Consider the following 13,497-nt stretch of genomic DNA (forward strand, 5'->3'; position numbering starts at 1 on the left):
GTCGGAGTGCGGGCATCAGTTGGGCAAGGTTCTGTCGGTGACAGCCCTTTGCCAGACCTGCCACGCTAACCGCGTGCTGCAGGTGGCTTGAAAAAACGGTTCGAATGTGATTGATTGCGTGGTGGCAAACGACAATCTCCCGTTGCGATTGGGGATGCGAGGGCTCGCAGGGGCGCACAAGCATGAATGCACAAGCTGCATGGAACGGGCGGGGCTGCCTTTCAAGTTTGCCCACACTCAATCACACGCGGGGGTCGCCCCTTCTTACATATCTCTGCATGCGACCTTTTCGCGAGCGGCCCACTGTGGAGGTCACTGAGGAGGAAGCAGCTGCCGGCGGGGCTCGCACCCCGCGGCATGCTCGCTTTCAGGCGGTGGCTGCGGCGTGCGCGCGCCCGGGCGCAGCTTTGCAACGTTCTGCTGCGTGGCTGGGCACGCCGCCCCGTTGGGTGCGAACCCAGCCGGCGAGCGGCCCCCGTCCCACCGCGTTGGGCCGCAGCCACCGCCGTCTCCAGCAGTGGGCGCAGGCGCTGCTGCTGTGACTGTTGTCTACATTGCAACTGGTTTGTCATTGTTCTGCACTCTCTTGTTCTCCAATACACAAGGTTGCGGCTGCACAGGTCCCTCCCCCGCCTTGGCTTTGCAACAAAATTTGCCGCGCGACACAAAATGATTGATTGTGGTTCTTCTTTGACCGTCAGGGGGTGGTGTAACTTGGTGTGGGTGAGTTCTGAGTCATGCTGTTGGCGGCAGGCGGGCCTTCAACAATGCTAAAGATTGCGTCGCGAGCAGCAAAACACCACCCTGATAGGACACCAGATTAGATGACGGTGAAGTTGAGTCCTGGGAGCCTGTTGGGTGTGGCTTTGACGCCGCCGCAGCCGCACCTGCTCATCACTGTGGGGTTGACCCTCCCTGGAGCCCGGGGGACTATTCCAACAGCATTGCACGCGCTGCTCTGGTGCTCCACCCACAGCGGGTGAAGGAACCCCGGGGCACTATTCCAACAGCATTGCATGCGCTGCACTGGTGCTCCGTCCACAGCGTATGGAGGAATCCCTTCTAACAGGCCTCGCACATCGACAAGAGGCTTCAAAGAAACTGCTCCATGCCTGCTTACGAGCACTCGCGCCCACCCAGGCGCGGATGCCCGCCAGGTGCTCTGCTGACACGCACGTGACCCTCGTGCCACCTGTCGCGGCGGCGCATGCATGCCATTGTGCTTGGCAGTCATCTGCAGCGCGATATCGCTTGTCACAAAACGTTTGCCACGCTGAACATTGCCGGCTTCTGTTGAACTGTCCGGGCAGCGCTGCACAAGGTTCCGCTAGATCCCCTATCAGTCCGGCACGCCTAGCAGCCCCCTCCTGTCACAGCTACAGTATCAGATATGGGGCGCTCACCCGAAGATGAGGCACTCTCCTCGGAGCCACTGCTTCAGACAAACAGCCTGTACGCAAGGGACAGCGATCGGCCGTCCAGGGACCGCGTCTGGGCATTCCTCTGGCTCATTTCAATTGGAGTGGCCGTGGCTGGTGCTGTGTATGCCGGCATCCACAGGCGAGCAAGAGCGGCGCGGCGCCGCGGGGCTTCCGATGACGACACGTTTCCGGCGCACGCCGCTTGATGCAACCCTCGTCAATGACAAACTCGCCGCACGGGCAGCACTGACAGCGCATACACCCCGATAATCCACAACGCGGATGCCCGAGGCCCGCGGCGGCGTTGAGGGGCAGGCATGGCTTGCGTTCCCGCCCTGCCGGCGACGGCTGCTCTCTCTCTTCATTGCCGCACCCCTCTCCATGACAAAAAAATCCCCTCTTCCAGGAACCCCGATTTCCCGACCCTCATCTCCCCTTCATACCTATCCGACGCGGACCACTGCCCCGCCGTGGGCCCCCACGGGCGGCGCCTGCTGAGGGACGAGGGCGACGATGTGAAGCCCACCTACTTCCTGCAGGCGGCAGGTGGGCGCGCCACTGCATGCAACGCCCGCACGACCCCTCCTCGCCGACCTTGATGTGCTGTGTGCCGACCGTAATCGCAATCAGCGGCGCGAGGCGCGGCTGGGTGTTTGCGCTGCGGATGCAGCACGGGCGCCGGTGCGATGAGAGGCGGCCGGTAGGTGACGCTCGTGCAGGGACCGCGGGGGCGGCGGCGCCGGCCGGCCGCGACCCGCGCTCTCACACTGCCTCCTGCACCCTCGATGCCTCCGAACCCAGGCCTCTGCACTGGCGTGAGCATCGGCGGCGGCGTGCTGCTGGCGCTGCTGTCCCTGTGGCTGTTCAAGCGCTCGTCCGTCGGGATGGTGCACTTCGCGGTCGGGTTGCAGGTGGGCGACGCCGCCTCAGCAGTAGTTGTTGGGGGGTGGGGGGAGGCTGTGCCATAGCACCAGCGGAGTCAGGCATGATGTCTCATTTTGGCTGAATCCATCAGAGGGAGCGCCATTGCTGGGCTGGATGTATACGCACACCTGTTTTAAGGGGCGGGCCTTGTCCTTCGACGCCAGCAACCTGCGTGAGCCGAGATTCGCCAACCCCGGCCCCCGCGCCCGCACCCCCCGCAGGTCGCCATCCCCGCCGGCATCGCCGTCGCCGCCTTCCTCTCCGGCGCCCCCGCCGCCGGCGTGCCGTTTGCTCTGCTGGCGGCCGCGCTGGCGTTCACTGTGTGGTTGTACCGGTCGCAGCTGGTGCTGGTGGCGCGGCTGCTGTCCATCAGCGTTCACGCGCTGGCCGACCAGCCGGGCATCATCGTGGCCGCGCTGCTCCTGCAGCTCCTCGGTGGGTGTCCCTGCAGCCTCTCGGCCCGCCTCCCAAGCCCTTGAGCCGGTCGTCCCTGCTGTATTGCGGTGCTGCTGACGCCGTGTTGGCAGCAGCAGGCCTTGAATCCTGAACCCCGACTTTTGAAACGCAATTTGGGCTGGGCTGGGCAGGGCAGGGCATTGCGGTTAATTATGCCGCCAGCGCGCCCCGGCGAGCACTGTGTGTTTGTGTGTGTTTGTGTGTGTGTGTGTGTGTGTGTGTGTGTGTGTGTGTGTGTGCGTGCGCGTGCCCGTTTTCTTGGGCTGCAGAGGCGGGAGCGGCCCCTCGAAGCTTTCGGCGCTCTTCTGGGCACCTTGCCGTCGACGCCAATATTAGTGAGTGGCGGACGTGAGCACATCACTATCATACTCTCCCCTCCCCCAACCCACCCGGCGTCTGACTTCCCGCCGTCCCGCCGCAGGCGTGCTGGTGCTGGTGCCCCTGGGCGGCATGATGCTGCTCGCCTTCACCAACGGCCACGTCATCCCCAACCCCTCTCGCGCCAGCATCGACGCCGGGCAGTGCCTGGGGGCGGACGGGCACGAGGTGGTCTGCTGCACGTGGCAGGTGGGGGCAGGCAGGGGGGCTGCAGCCACGAACACATGCAACTGCCGGTCCTGCGGTTGGAGCAGAATAAATCACGAGTGCAGTTGTGACCCATGTGGATGGGGGACCTGAATCGCAGGTCTGCGCAGGAGTCTGTGAGCTGCTCAGTCAGCGCGTCTTTGGAACGCCCGTCGTGACCGACCCTCAAACCCCCCTGCCTGCTGCACGTTTGACTAAAGGTTGACTCGTGGGTTCCTGGGTACCTGGCTTACGCTGCCCTCGTCACCACGTGGTGAGTGCTGCCACGTCATCGCATCAATATTTTGTGTTGCTCAGTGGAGGGGGCGAGTCCGTACGGTCACCCTGCAACGGCTACCTTGACCTATTCGTGGCAGCCGCCACAGCCCAGTGGCTGGTGCAGAAGCTTTTGTTTGCGTCTATTTCTCATTACCCGGCGCATGCCCACCACACCGGCTCTGCCCGCCACTTTTGACCGCACCCCCCCTCCTCGTGACCGCCGGCCGCCCACCCGTCACCCTGTGTCACCCCAGGACCACCCTGCTGGTGTTCACCGTGAAGCTCTACACCATCGCCGGCGCCACCGCTCAGTGGTGCGTTCATTGCGCGCCCCACAGCAGGCAGAGTGCCGGCCGTTTGGCGACCCCGCTCGCCGCCCGCCGCGCGCGGCCGCATGCTGCCCTCCCCGTCCCCCTTCCCCCGCCCACCCCCCGCGTGCCTTTGCCAAGCGGAACAGCGGGCGGCTGCGCGTGGCGGCGGGCCTGCCCAAAATCAGCGCGGCTGGCCATGTCGGGCGTCAGGGGGCCGCCTCCTCGGCTGTACACGAACATGTTCACGACCCAACCTGTCCAGGGTCCCCTCTGGTGACCAGGTTTACGTGTACTCTCCCCTCGTTCTCAACCCGAAAGCCCACACTTTCCCCCCTAATTTTGACTCTTCCTTTTCATCCCAAAACAAACAGGTACTTCGCCCCTGTGGCGGCGGGCGCCCCCAAGCGCGCGACGCTGCGCAGCGCGCGCCACGCCCTGGGGGCGTCTTTCGGCAGCCTGGCGCTGGCCAGCTGGCTGCTGACGCTCATCCAGTACGCGCGCGCGGCGCTGGACAAGATACGCCAGGTGTGCTTCTGTGTGGGGAGGGAATATAGGCGCTCAATGTGTCGCAGGCGCGCTGGCTCATGCTTTGTTTTCGGGGGTTTTTGGGCGCACCGTAGCATCTGATGAGTATGGGCTGCAAATGGCGGTGAGGTGGATGGTCTGGCGGGGTTCTTGATTTTGCTCGACAGATCTGTGGTGCGTTGTTGACCAGGCTCTGGTATGTGTGACCACAGCGCGTGCAAATCAAGGGGCGGGCGACACCCTCCAGCTCGCGCCCCCTCCGTCGCGCATAGTCCTGCCCAACAACGCCGCCGCGCCCCACCAACCGTTAACCGCGACGACCGCAGGACAACGAGGGCAACTTCTGCGCGCTGCTGCTGACGTCATGCCTCGACTTCATCTACGCACTCTTCGAGGCGGTGGGCCGCGCCCGCCTTGGCCGCAGCGCCACCCGGCAGCGCGTGCAGGGATCCTGTGTTGCTGGGAGGGGTGCGCCGCGGGCCACTGCCACATTGCAGGGCCCAGGGCTCTGGCGCGCAGAGCCCCGCGTCAGCGCAACAGTGATCTGCGCGCCCGCGTGCTGCCATGCACACAAACGGTGTGGTTCTCCGCTGTTAAAACCCGATGCCGAAGAGCCCATCCCTCAGGCCCCGTTTCGACGCCCTCGCGCCGCCCCGGCAGGTGACCAAGTTTGGTGTGGTGCGCGCCGCCATCACGGGGGAGGCCTTCATGGACGCCTGCCACGGCATCGTCAACCTGCTCTCACGCAACGCCCTGGACACGGTGCGCGCGCATTACGCGCCCGCCTGCCCGCCTGCCGCCCGCCTGCGGGCCTCCTCATGCTCGCCTCCCGCCAGGCGGTGCACGAAACAGGCCCGTCATTCGTTACAAGCTTCTACTGCATTCGTGATCGCTTCGAGCCCGCCCAACAGCCCCGCTAAGGCCGGCAACCTCCATGCGCTCTCACGTGCCCCCTCGCCTTCCACTGGCGGCCCCTCCCGCTCCCGCCCCCCCCCCCCCAGGTCGGCGTGTGGTTCCTGCCGGGCTTCATCCTGCAGAGCTCCGCGGCCATGATGGCCGTGGCCTGGGGCATCCTGTCATTCGCGGCGTCGTCGGCCTACTGGGGTGGCGGCCAGGCGGCCGTCGCCAGCGGGGCGGTGGTGGGCGCGCTGTCGGGCGTGTGCGCCCTGGTGACGCTCGCCTTCCTCAACGGCGGTGAGCGGGGCGTGGCGGAGGCGGTGCGACGGGGCGGGCTTGGGGCCCTGGTGTTGCTGCCCCAAGGGTGTCTCGCGCTGTTCCTCGGCTGCACTTCGGCTGCTTGTCTCATCTCTTGCAGCTGAGGAAATCATGCGTGCTTGTTTGGAGGCTGCACGGTTGGTGTGACCGCTCACAATCAGGGGGGATTTGACTTGCCCTCCGCGCCTCTCATGTGGTTGCGAGCCTCTCTCATCCCCCACTCATCCCCACCGCCAAACCCCCCAAACACCCCACCACCCCTCCCCTTCAGTGCTGCTGAACATGGTGGAGGCAACGTGAGTTACCGCAGCCCTCAGCGCCGCCGCCGCCGGCACTTTGGCACCTCCGCGCCTCGCCCGCCCGCCCCCCCTCTCACCATCCTGCCGCCCCCCGTTCTCCTGCCCGTTGTCTGCCCGGCGTCCACCTTGCACACTCCCAGCAACATGCACCACCACCCTCCGCCACCCTGCCTATCCCACCTCACACGTTAACCTCCAATCCCAAAACCCCCACCGCTCCGCCCCACCCCCCAGCTACGTCGCCTGGGCCATGGACCGCGACGCCTCGGCCGTCACCCGCTCCGACGTCCACGCCGTGTTTGACCGCCCCGACGCGCCCTGGCACAAGGCCCCCGGGGCCATCGTGGAGCAGCCGGACGCGGCCTACGCGTACGCCGCAGAGACCGGGGCCGCCGCGGGCCCGCCGGCGGCGCCGCGCCCGTACCCGTCCCCGAGCGTCCACCGCGGCTGAGTCCGCGGCCGCGGCGGAACCACCGCTGCCGTTGCAGGAGGGTGCAGGCGCTTGCCGCCACGGGCAAGCGGCGCATCTGATGAGGGAGCGGTGGTTGCAAGTGGAATTGCGCGCGCCCCGCCGCCAGTAGGCGTCTGCATCAGGTGGCGTTGTTGGGACTGTCTGGGGGGGCTGCCGCGCTCCTCCTGCCGCAACTGCAAAGGGAGGCTGCCAGGGACTGCCAGATTGTTCCGGTCTTGAGGTTTCATGCCTTTGTGATGTCTCCACGGCGGCGGCTGCGTTTAGCGCCTCCTGCCTGTAGATCCTGCACAGACCCTGTGCTTGCCTCAATCTTCCTTTCGACTTGACTACCGTTGTAAGAGTTGAGCTGGCCCCTGCTGTGTTTTCCATAGGGCCGAGATCCTTGGTCAGGGTGACAGCGCCCCGGAGGGGGGGGGGGCTGGAGTATGTTGTTTATTTCCAGAGTGTCCTGCTGCCCTGCATCTGCAGATGATTCAATTAACGGCTACAGGTGATTTACGGCAGTGATTTCCGGATGCTTGGGGGTTGTCAAGTGAGCACGCCCGCAATGGGCAATGAGTAGGACTGCGTGTGCAACAGTGGGCACGGCATCTGTTGGCGAACATTGGTTTGGGCCCTGGGGGTACTGAAAAGCGTTGAAGAGCGTTCGAGTGCAAGCCTCGTGCATTGAGGTGGCGGCTGACCAACAGCGCCGTGTGCGTCCAACAACGGCATGGGAACAGCAGGATGTGCGGCGTCAGACATGTGCATGAGAGCTGGTGAAGGGACCAACGTCGCTTTGCATTGCCTTTTCAGCAACACTGGCGGCCGGGCGGCCCGAGTACGGCACCAGACATGTGTTTGGAGGACTGGCAAATAGACCCGAAAAGTTGCTTCTAGATAGTCGCAGGCCTGCGTGTAAGGCAGCCCATCCCGCGCGACAAATGCAAGACTATGGTTGCAAGTCCCAGCGGCTCGAGCAGGCGCCCCTTCCAGGCGGCCTGGTGCAGGTTGTGTCGTCATGTGTGGGCATGCGGGCAGCAGAAACCGTCACCCAGCACGATCAATCAACGTGCCCCAAGCACAAAGCGTTTTTTCAAGCCCCAAACCCCTTGTGGCTCAGTCCTTGAAGGGCGCACGGGGGCGCCGCGCGCTGGCATGATTGCAGAATCCCAGGGACAGATGATCCCGTTTCCAGGACAGATTGCGCATCCAGCAAGAGCGCGAATGGAGCAAGGGAGGCGGCAGGGTTTCCCCAGCGCAATCAGCAGCCCCACAGCGGGGGATGGCGAGCTGTCGCGATCTTCAGTTGGTGGGAGGCGACCAGTTAACGTACTGCAAAGTTGGGGGCATAACATAAGGAAATTAATACTTGGGTCGTGAAGAAGTGCGAATTGCTTCACGGCTGCGCAGCATGCTCATAGCAGGTGGCTCCGAGGGGTGCTGCCTCCAGACCGATGGTGCTTGTGCACACACAGCCGCGGCGCGCCCGGCGGCGGTGGTGATGCCGGTGGTGCCGCATGGTCGAGCCCTTGCTGCGGCAAGCGGCTGCTGTGGCTGCTCTGTCTCAGGGGGGGCCTCACCTTTGACAACAACTTGAAGGTCTCGGGGCTGATCTGGGTGTAGATGTCTGTGGATTGTGTTGGGGGGCCAGGCAAAATTTGTCAAGGGGGTCGGTTCAAAATTGGTTCAAACACAAACAGGTAGGAGACAGTCACAGCGCGCCTGCGTAGGGGGCGTCCCAGGCTTGGGCGTAACATACAGCGTGCTTCATTAATCCGCCCTGGCCCGGCTTGCGAGGCGTGGAGGCCGTGCACGCATATACCAAAGGCAGGCGCTCGCAAAGGCAGGCGCCCAGGCGAGCGCGCAAGCAGGCAGGTTGCGCGCGAGTCGGCGGCGGCGCTGCGACAACGGTGAAGGCCCAGACGAGAGGCCCCTCCGCTGCGGGGCCTCACCATAGCCGCGGCACTTGGTCTGCGGCGGCCCCCGCGACAGGACGCCGTGGATTACGTAAGAGCCGTCCGCATCCCGGGAAAACGCGGGCTGCCCGCTCTGGCCGCCGTGGCTGATGGCGCAGCCGGTGAAGCAGGGGTTGCGCTTCGGGGTGGGCCACATTCGGAAGTCGAGGCGGCTGTTGGAGCCGGAGGTGTCTTTGACGCTGCAGTTCCCGGCAAGCGTGTACAGGTCACCCTGCGGGTGCGTTTGAGTGAGAGGCTCGACTTGTGCGGACACAGCAGCCAGAATGCACTCATGCCGCGTGTTCAGGGGGGGATTAGTCCCCTGCTCAAACTCGAACAAAAAAAACGGCAGCGAAGTTCCACGGCAGCGCCCTCTCCTCGCTACCTGCCGCGGTGGCACAGCCCGGAGCCTGCAGGCGCCGCCGCCGGGCCCGGCGTGCGCGTCCCCGCCCGCGAGCCCGCCCTCACGTTTATGGTCGACTCGCCAAAGAGCTCCGCTGGGTACCCGGCCGCGCCGACCGGCCCGGCGAAGCCCTTCTTGCTGTACGCAAACCCCATCGTCCCCGCAGCGCCGCCCATATCCTTGGACAGCGTGATGACAGCCATGTCTGAGGACCACGCGCCGCCCAGCGATCTGGTGCGCCAGCCGGTCAAAAAGTCGTATGAGTAGACCGGAGAGGAGCCGAAGGGCCGAACGAACTCGCCGGCGCAGGGCGCGGTGGAGTTGCAGTAGGAGTGGGGGATGAAGTCGGCGGCGTAGAGGGACGCCTTGTCCGCCCGGCTGTAGACGCAGTGCTGCGGGTTCGGCGAGTGGTAGGATGGTTGGCGGTTGGTTGATTGGTGGTGGGTGTTTGTTTTGTTGGTTGGTTGCTTGGTGGGTGGGCTGAACAGATGCATTGATTCGTATTTGCCGGTGATCCGCAGAGAAGCAATTAGACCTGCAACACCAACACAAGTGAGCAGACCAACGATGTTGACTAAGCTATGCAGTGCAAACTGGTCGCAAGCACGCATCTGAGCTTGTCTGACGCCAGACGCACGGTTGCAGCCCAGGACAGCGGCCGCCGTGACAGGCGCCTACCAGCCGGGCCCAGTTTGCTGCCTGGTCCGCCAGCCCGCCGGCCCCGCCTCCCAGCCCTCTTGAGCAGTGCCATCCCTGCTGCTCCGATCCGTCACTCACCGCTGCCGTGACCACGGCGTGCCGGCCTATCAGCGTTCCCGTGCACAGCAGCGCCCCCGAGACGCTCCAGTAGCCGCTGATCATCCCTATGGCTGTCAGGGGCAGGCCGGGCGCCGCCTGGGTGACGCGCCGCCAGCCGGGCATGTCCAGCACGATGGTTGCACCGCCTGCGGCCGTCAACCCATCTGCCTGCGGTGTGGCGGCGCTTGATGCCGCGCTCGCGCTGCGGCCGCCACCGCCGCCGCCGCCACCGCCGCCGCCACCGCTGCCGCTGCTGCTGTCGCCGCTGCTGGGGTTGCTGGGGCTTGACCCTGGCCGCGAGGGCATCACCATTGACACGGCGTCATCCTTGGCGGAGACACGGAAGGGCTCGGACGAGGCATACACCAGCCCCTCTCCAGGCAGCACCCGCACAGTGCGGAAGTCCATCTTCGCGCGCTGGCCGGGCGAGAGCGGGCTGAGATAGGCAGCAGGGTGGGGGGGCAGAACAGCGCGTGTTGGGCGGGCCGTTGGCGCGCGTTGTGCATGGCAGCTGCATCAAGTGTGGGTGCTACGTGTCTGCACTCACATGTGCATGCACCTGCGTGCAAGCACGGGTGCCGCAGACTTACACACACACACTCACACTCACACTCACACACACACACACACACACACAAACACACACACTCTCTCCCTCTCTCTCTCTCTCTCTCCCTCTCTCACTCACTCACACACACACGCTCTCTCACACACACTTGCGCACGATTACACCATAACAGTCTCTCTCACTCTCACACACACGCTTTCTCGCACCCACACGCACGATCACACACATAAACACCCACATGCCGCTTGGGTCATCTGCAGGCTTTGTGGGCTGGAAGTTCGCCAGGCTGGCCGGGCCAACCAGGACCATACCCTCGTCTGCAAAACGCCTCATGGCTTTGGCGCTGACGAGGCGGGGCGCGACGCTGCCCCCCGCAAGAGCTGCGGCTCCACTGCTGCCATCGATTGCTAGGAAGCGCGCGATAGGGTCCCAGGCGGTCGCAGAGATGGACGGCGGCGACGGCGGCACTGACGCGGCTGCAATCGCCGCCCCGTAGGGTGCGCCTGCGGCTGCCGCCGCACCGCCGCGGCCAACCACTGCACAGGGTCCATCATAGGCTACAGTTGTGCGGCCCGAGCACTCGGCGACGCATTGATTGATGAACGTAACGCCATTGGCGCCGCAGACAGGACCTGCCACGCCGCTTTTTGGGTGCGACTCAGGAGTCAGCGGACAGCCCGCGCTGCAGTCCCGCTCGGCAGTACCTGCGTCACCAGTGTGTAGTTGACAATCAAGACTCGGCGTCAGCACCGCGTGCGACCCATCCCTGCGGCCTTCGCCCCCGGACTTCCCGTTCGGTGCACACACCTGTGGTTGTGGACACAAGCAGGAAGAGCACCCACACTCGATTTCTTTGGCGTACAGACATGCATCCGCGTCCTTCAAGCCACCACTCGCGCTACCCGACGCTGTGGATCTCGCCGTGGCCCAGTTGGGTTGCAGGAATGTACGCCTTGTAAGAAGGTATCGCCGACAACTTTTTGAATGCAATGAACCGGCCGATGGCAAGACACGCTTCGAGTTACCCTGCCCACAGCTGTCGCTGTGAATTTCATCGTTCAGGAGCTGTTCGGGAGGCTGGCGCAGAAGGCATATGAGTGGTGAAGCTTACTGATACTGTACAATGTTGTCCAGACTGCTGTGGGCATCCTCGAGCTGCGTCCTTTCTGTGCGCACGGTGGCGCCGGTTTTTGGGTCCAGTCGTGGTGCGGGTATGATCATGTGAGTGCAGCCTGTGCGCCACCTGCGCTGGTGGCCAACTCCGCGGCTGCTGGGGAGCGGTACAACAGTGGCGCTGACACGCCATCCAGCCTCCATGAAGCACGTGGTTGATCAAGCAACCGCCGCTGCTGCACACATGAAAGAGGCGGCGTTCAAAGATGGCATGCAGCAGATTGCACATCATTCTGCACAGGCAGCAGGGGTGGGTGTCAATGCAATGGCAGCGTTTTCCTCGCTGCCTGACAACTGGCTCGCTGGCAGGGTGCACCACCCAGCACACGGCTTGCGTGTCGTAACCACTCTGCTGGTGCGCAGGGCTCATTATGCTGTTACCGGAAGCAAGGCAGCCGAGCTTGGTGTATTCACGTCACGCAAGGCCTGTTGTACACCCCAGAGGGACAATAGTGAAGCCATCATGCAAGCATATTGTGGGTCGGCCTCTGGGCCAAGATGCGCCATCAGCGGGGACACAACGTGCGTGTGAAGCAAAAAACATTGTCTGCGGGGCTCGGGCCCCGGCCAGCCACTGGCACCAGAATGTGGCGCCTGCACGCTGCGTCAACCACTGCACATAATGTTATTCCTTACAGGACCCCCCACTCCTGGGCACACTGTTGCCTAGAAGCCACGAACCGGCAGATTTATAATCAACACGTTTTCAGTCCTTTTGCTTGTAGACCGTGCGGTCAATGTAGGCTTGCCAGTCGGTGCGCTTCTCCTGAGGAGGCGATCAGGGCAGCCGCAAAGGGGGCAGATGAGCGGCACTGGCAAGCAGTCTGTTGGACAAAGCACCTCACCCCGCAACGGACACTGCAGGGCGACTGCCCTCAACGAGAATCCTGCGCTGCACGATTCCGGCTGCGCCGGCCGACCCAAGCAACAGGCTGCCCTATCCTGCAGGCCAGGAAAGTGCATGCTTGGCTGTTGTGAGCCAAGGCGCTGATTTAGCCGTCCGACCGCCCCAGCAAGCCGTGCGGCTCTGCGGTCCACCTTATAGTTGAGGCTGGGGGCCATCCAGCTGCCGTCCTCGTTTATGTACACCGGCTCAAGGGGCACGTCGCACGCCTGCAACGGGTTGGGGGGGGGGCAGGGGTTGAGGAGGGTGAGGCTGGGGGTCGAGGCGGGAAAAGGCGGGGGCAAGGAGGTCAGGATGGAAAAAAAAGCTTGTTAATGTGTGGAGGTGGGGGTTGCAACTGGCTCATGCAGGCCGCGGGGGATCAAACCAGCTTGGCCCAGGAGGCGCCGCTTGACAGGGCATCGTACGGCATGCAGGTGCGTAATTACTGTAGGTCAGGGTGACTCGAGTCCGCACCCCTCAGGCGCAGGCGCACCTCAGCGCGGCGTATGAGGTCTGGGTCGGCCTCCAGCACGGCTATGGGGTCCTTTTTCTTGAAATACCACTTCTCCTGGGGTTTGGTGGGGCAAGCGGATGGGGGGCGAAGGAGCGGGGGGGCTGCTGTGTAACGCAAAGCCCTTTGGGTGGGGGTTCAGGCAGGGGGGGAAACGCGTTTATTGGCTCGCAATTCAAGATTATCGCGACAAAGTAGCATGAGCCATGATGTCACTGGCCGACACAGCATGGTGGGCGCGGATGCCGCACACGCGCGCACCACAGTGATGAGGACCGAGATGAGGGTGCGGGGCTCCAGCAGCAGCGGCAGCGCGGTCAGCAGGGCGTCTCTGTCCCTGGCGCCCTCCAGCAGGCTGTGCACCTGCCGCGCGTTGGACTCCAGGACCGACACGTCCTGCAGCAGCAGGCCTGGGGGAGGGCGGGGCGTGTGCATGTTATATGACGTGTGTGTGAATATGTGTGTGTGTGTATGCGCGCGTGCTTGTGTGTGCAAACGTGCACGCAATTACGCCTGCACCTGAATGTGTCGGTATGCATGTGCATTGCGTGCGCGTGCATGTGGTGCACCCGTCGCTCCTCACTTCCCCTCCCCTCCGCCAATCAAGAGAGGCAGGCACGCGCAGACCCCGCCCACCCGGCTTCTCCTGCAGGATCTTCGCCAGGTCAGCGCCAGGGTAGGCCGTCTTGAGCACCACCAGCTTGATGGCCGCAGAGCTGGGGTCAGTGACGATTCGCACCTGGGTGCAGAGGGCA

General features: G+C 64.1%; 3 protein-coding genes across 3 annotated transcripts in view; 1 reads left to right on the forward strand and 2 right to left on the reverse strand.

The window, feature by feature from the left end:
* Window positions 1–1,390: 1,390 nt before the first annotated feature.
* Window positions 1,391–6,445, forward strand: MNEG_4304 (hypothetical protein; the record flags this gene model as incomplete). The annotated part of the gene is made up of 13 exons (XM_014047215.1): window positions 1,391–1,452; window positions 1,828–1,967; window positions 2,223–2,332; window positions 2,567–2,780; window positions 3,223–3,368; window positions 3,587–3,639; window positions 3,899–3,958; window positions 4,327–4,480; window positions 4,807–4,878; window positions 5,141–5,242; window positions 5,482–5,674; window positions 5,967–5,991; window positions 6,229–6,445. 13 exons carry the CDS (start codon window positions 1,391–1,393, stop codon window positions 6,443–6,445), a joined length of 1,548 nt encoding a protein of 515 aa, XP_013902669.1.
* Window positions 6,446–7,750: 1,305 nt separating this feature from the next.
* On the reverse strand, window positions 7,751–10,012 carry MNEG_4305 (hypothetical protein; the record flags this gene model as incomplete). Its single annotated transcript, XM_014047216.1, has 5 exons — window positions 7,751–7,780; window positions 8,029–8,075; window positions 8,401–8,635; window positions 8,872–9,198; window positions 9,584–10,012. The coding sequence occupies 5 exons, from the start codon at window positions 10,010–10,012 to the stop codon at window positions 7,751–7,753; spliced, it is 1,068 nt and encodes a 355-aa protein (XP_013902670.1).
* Window positions 10,013–12,051: 2,039 nt separating this feature from the next.
* The window catches only part of MNEG_4306 (hypothetical protein), a gene marked incomplete at both ends in the record, with an annotated part of 3,132 nt that continues 1,686 nt past the window's right edge, over window positions 12,052–13,497 (reverse strand). Inside the window, 5 exons of the mRNA XM_014047217.1 lie at window positions 12,052–12,111; window positions 12,384–12,458; window positions 12,725–12,799; window positions 13,004–13,152; window positions 13,379–13,481. Coding sequence (XP_013902671.1) covers window positions 12,052–12,111; window positions 12,384–12,458; window positions 12,725–12,799; window positions 13,004–13,152; window positions 13,379–13,481 — 462 coding nt within the window. The remainder of the gene's footprint in view (window positions 12,112–12,383; window positions 12,459–12,724; window positions 12,800–13,003; window positions 13,153–13,378; window positions 13,482–13,497) is intronic.

This window comes from Monoraphidium neglectum (genome assembly GCF_000611645.1).
Source record: "Monoraphidium neglectum strain SAG 48.87 unplaced genomic scaffold scaffold00591, whole genome shotgun sequence".
Taxonomy (NCBI): domain Eukaryota; kingdom Viridiplantae; phylum Chlorophyta; class Chlorophyceae; order Sphaeropleales; family Selenastraceae; genus Monoraphidium; species Monoraphidium neglectum.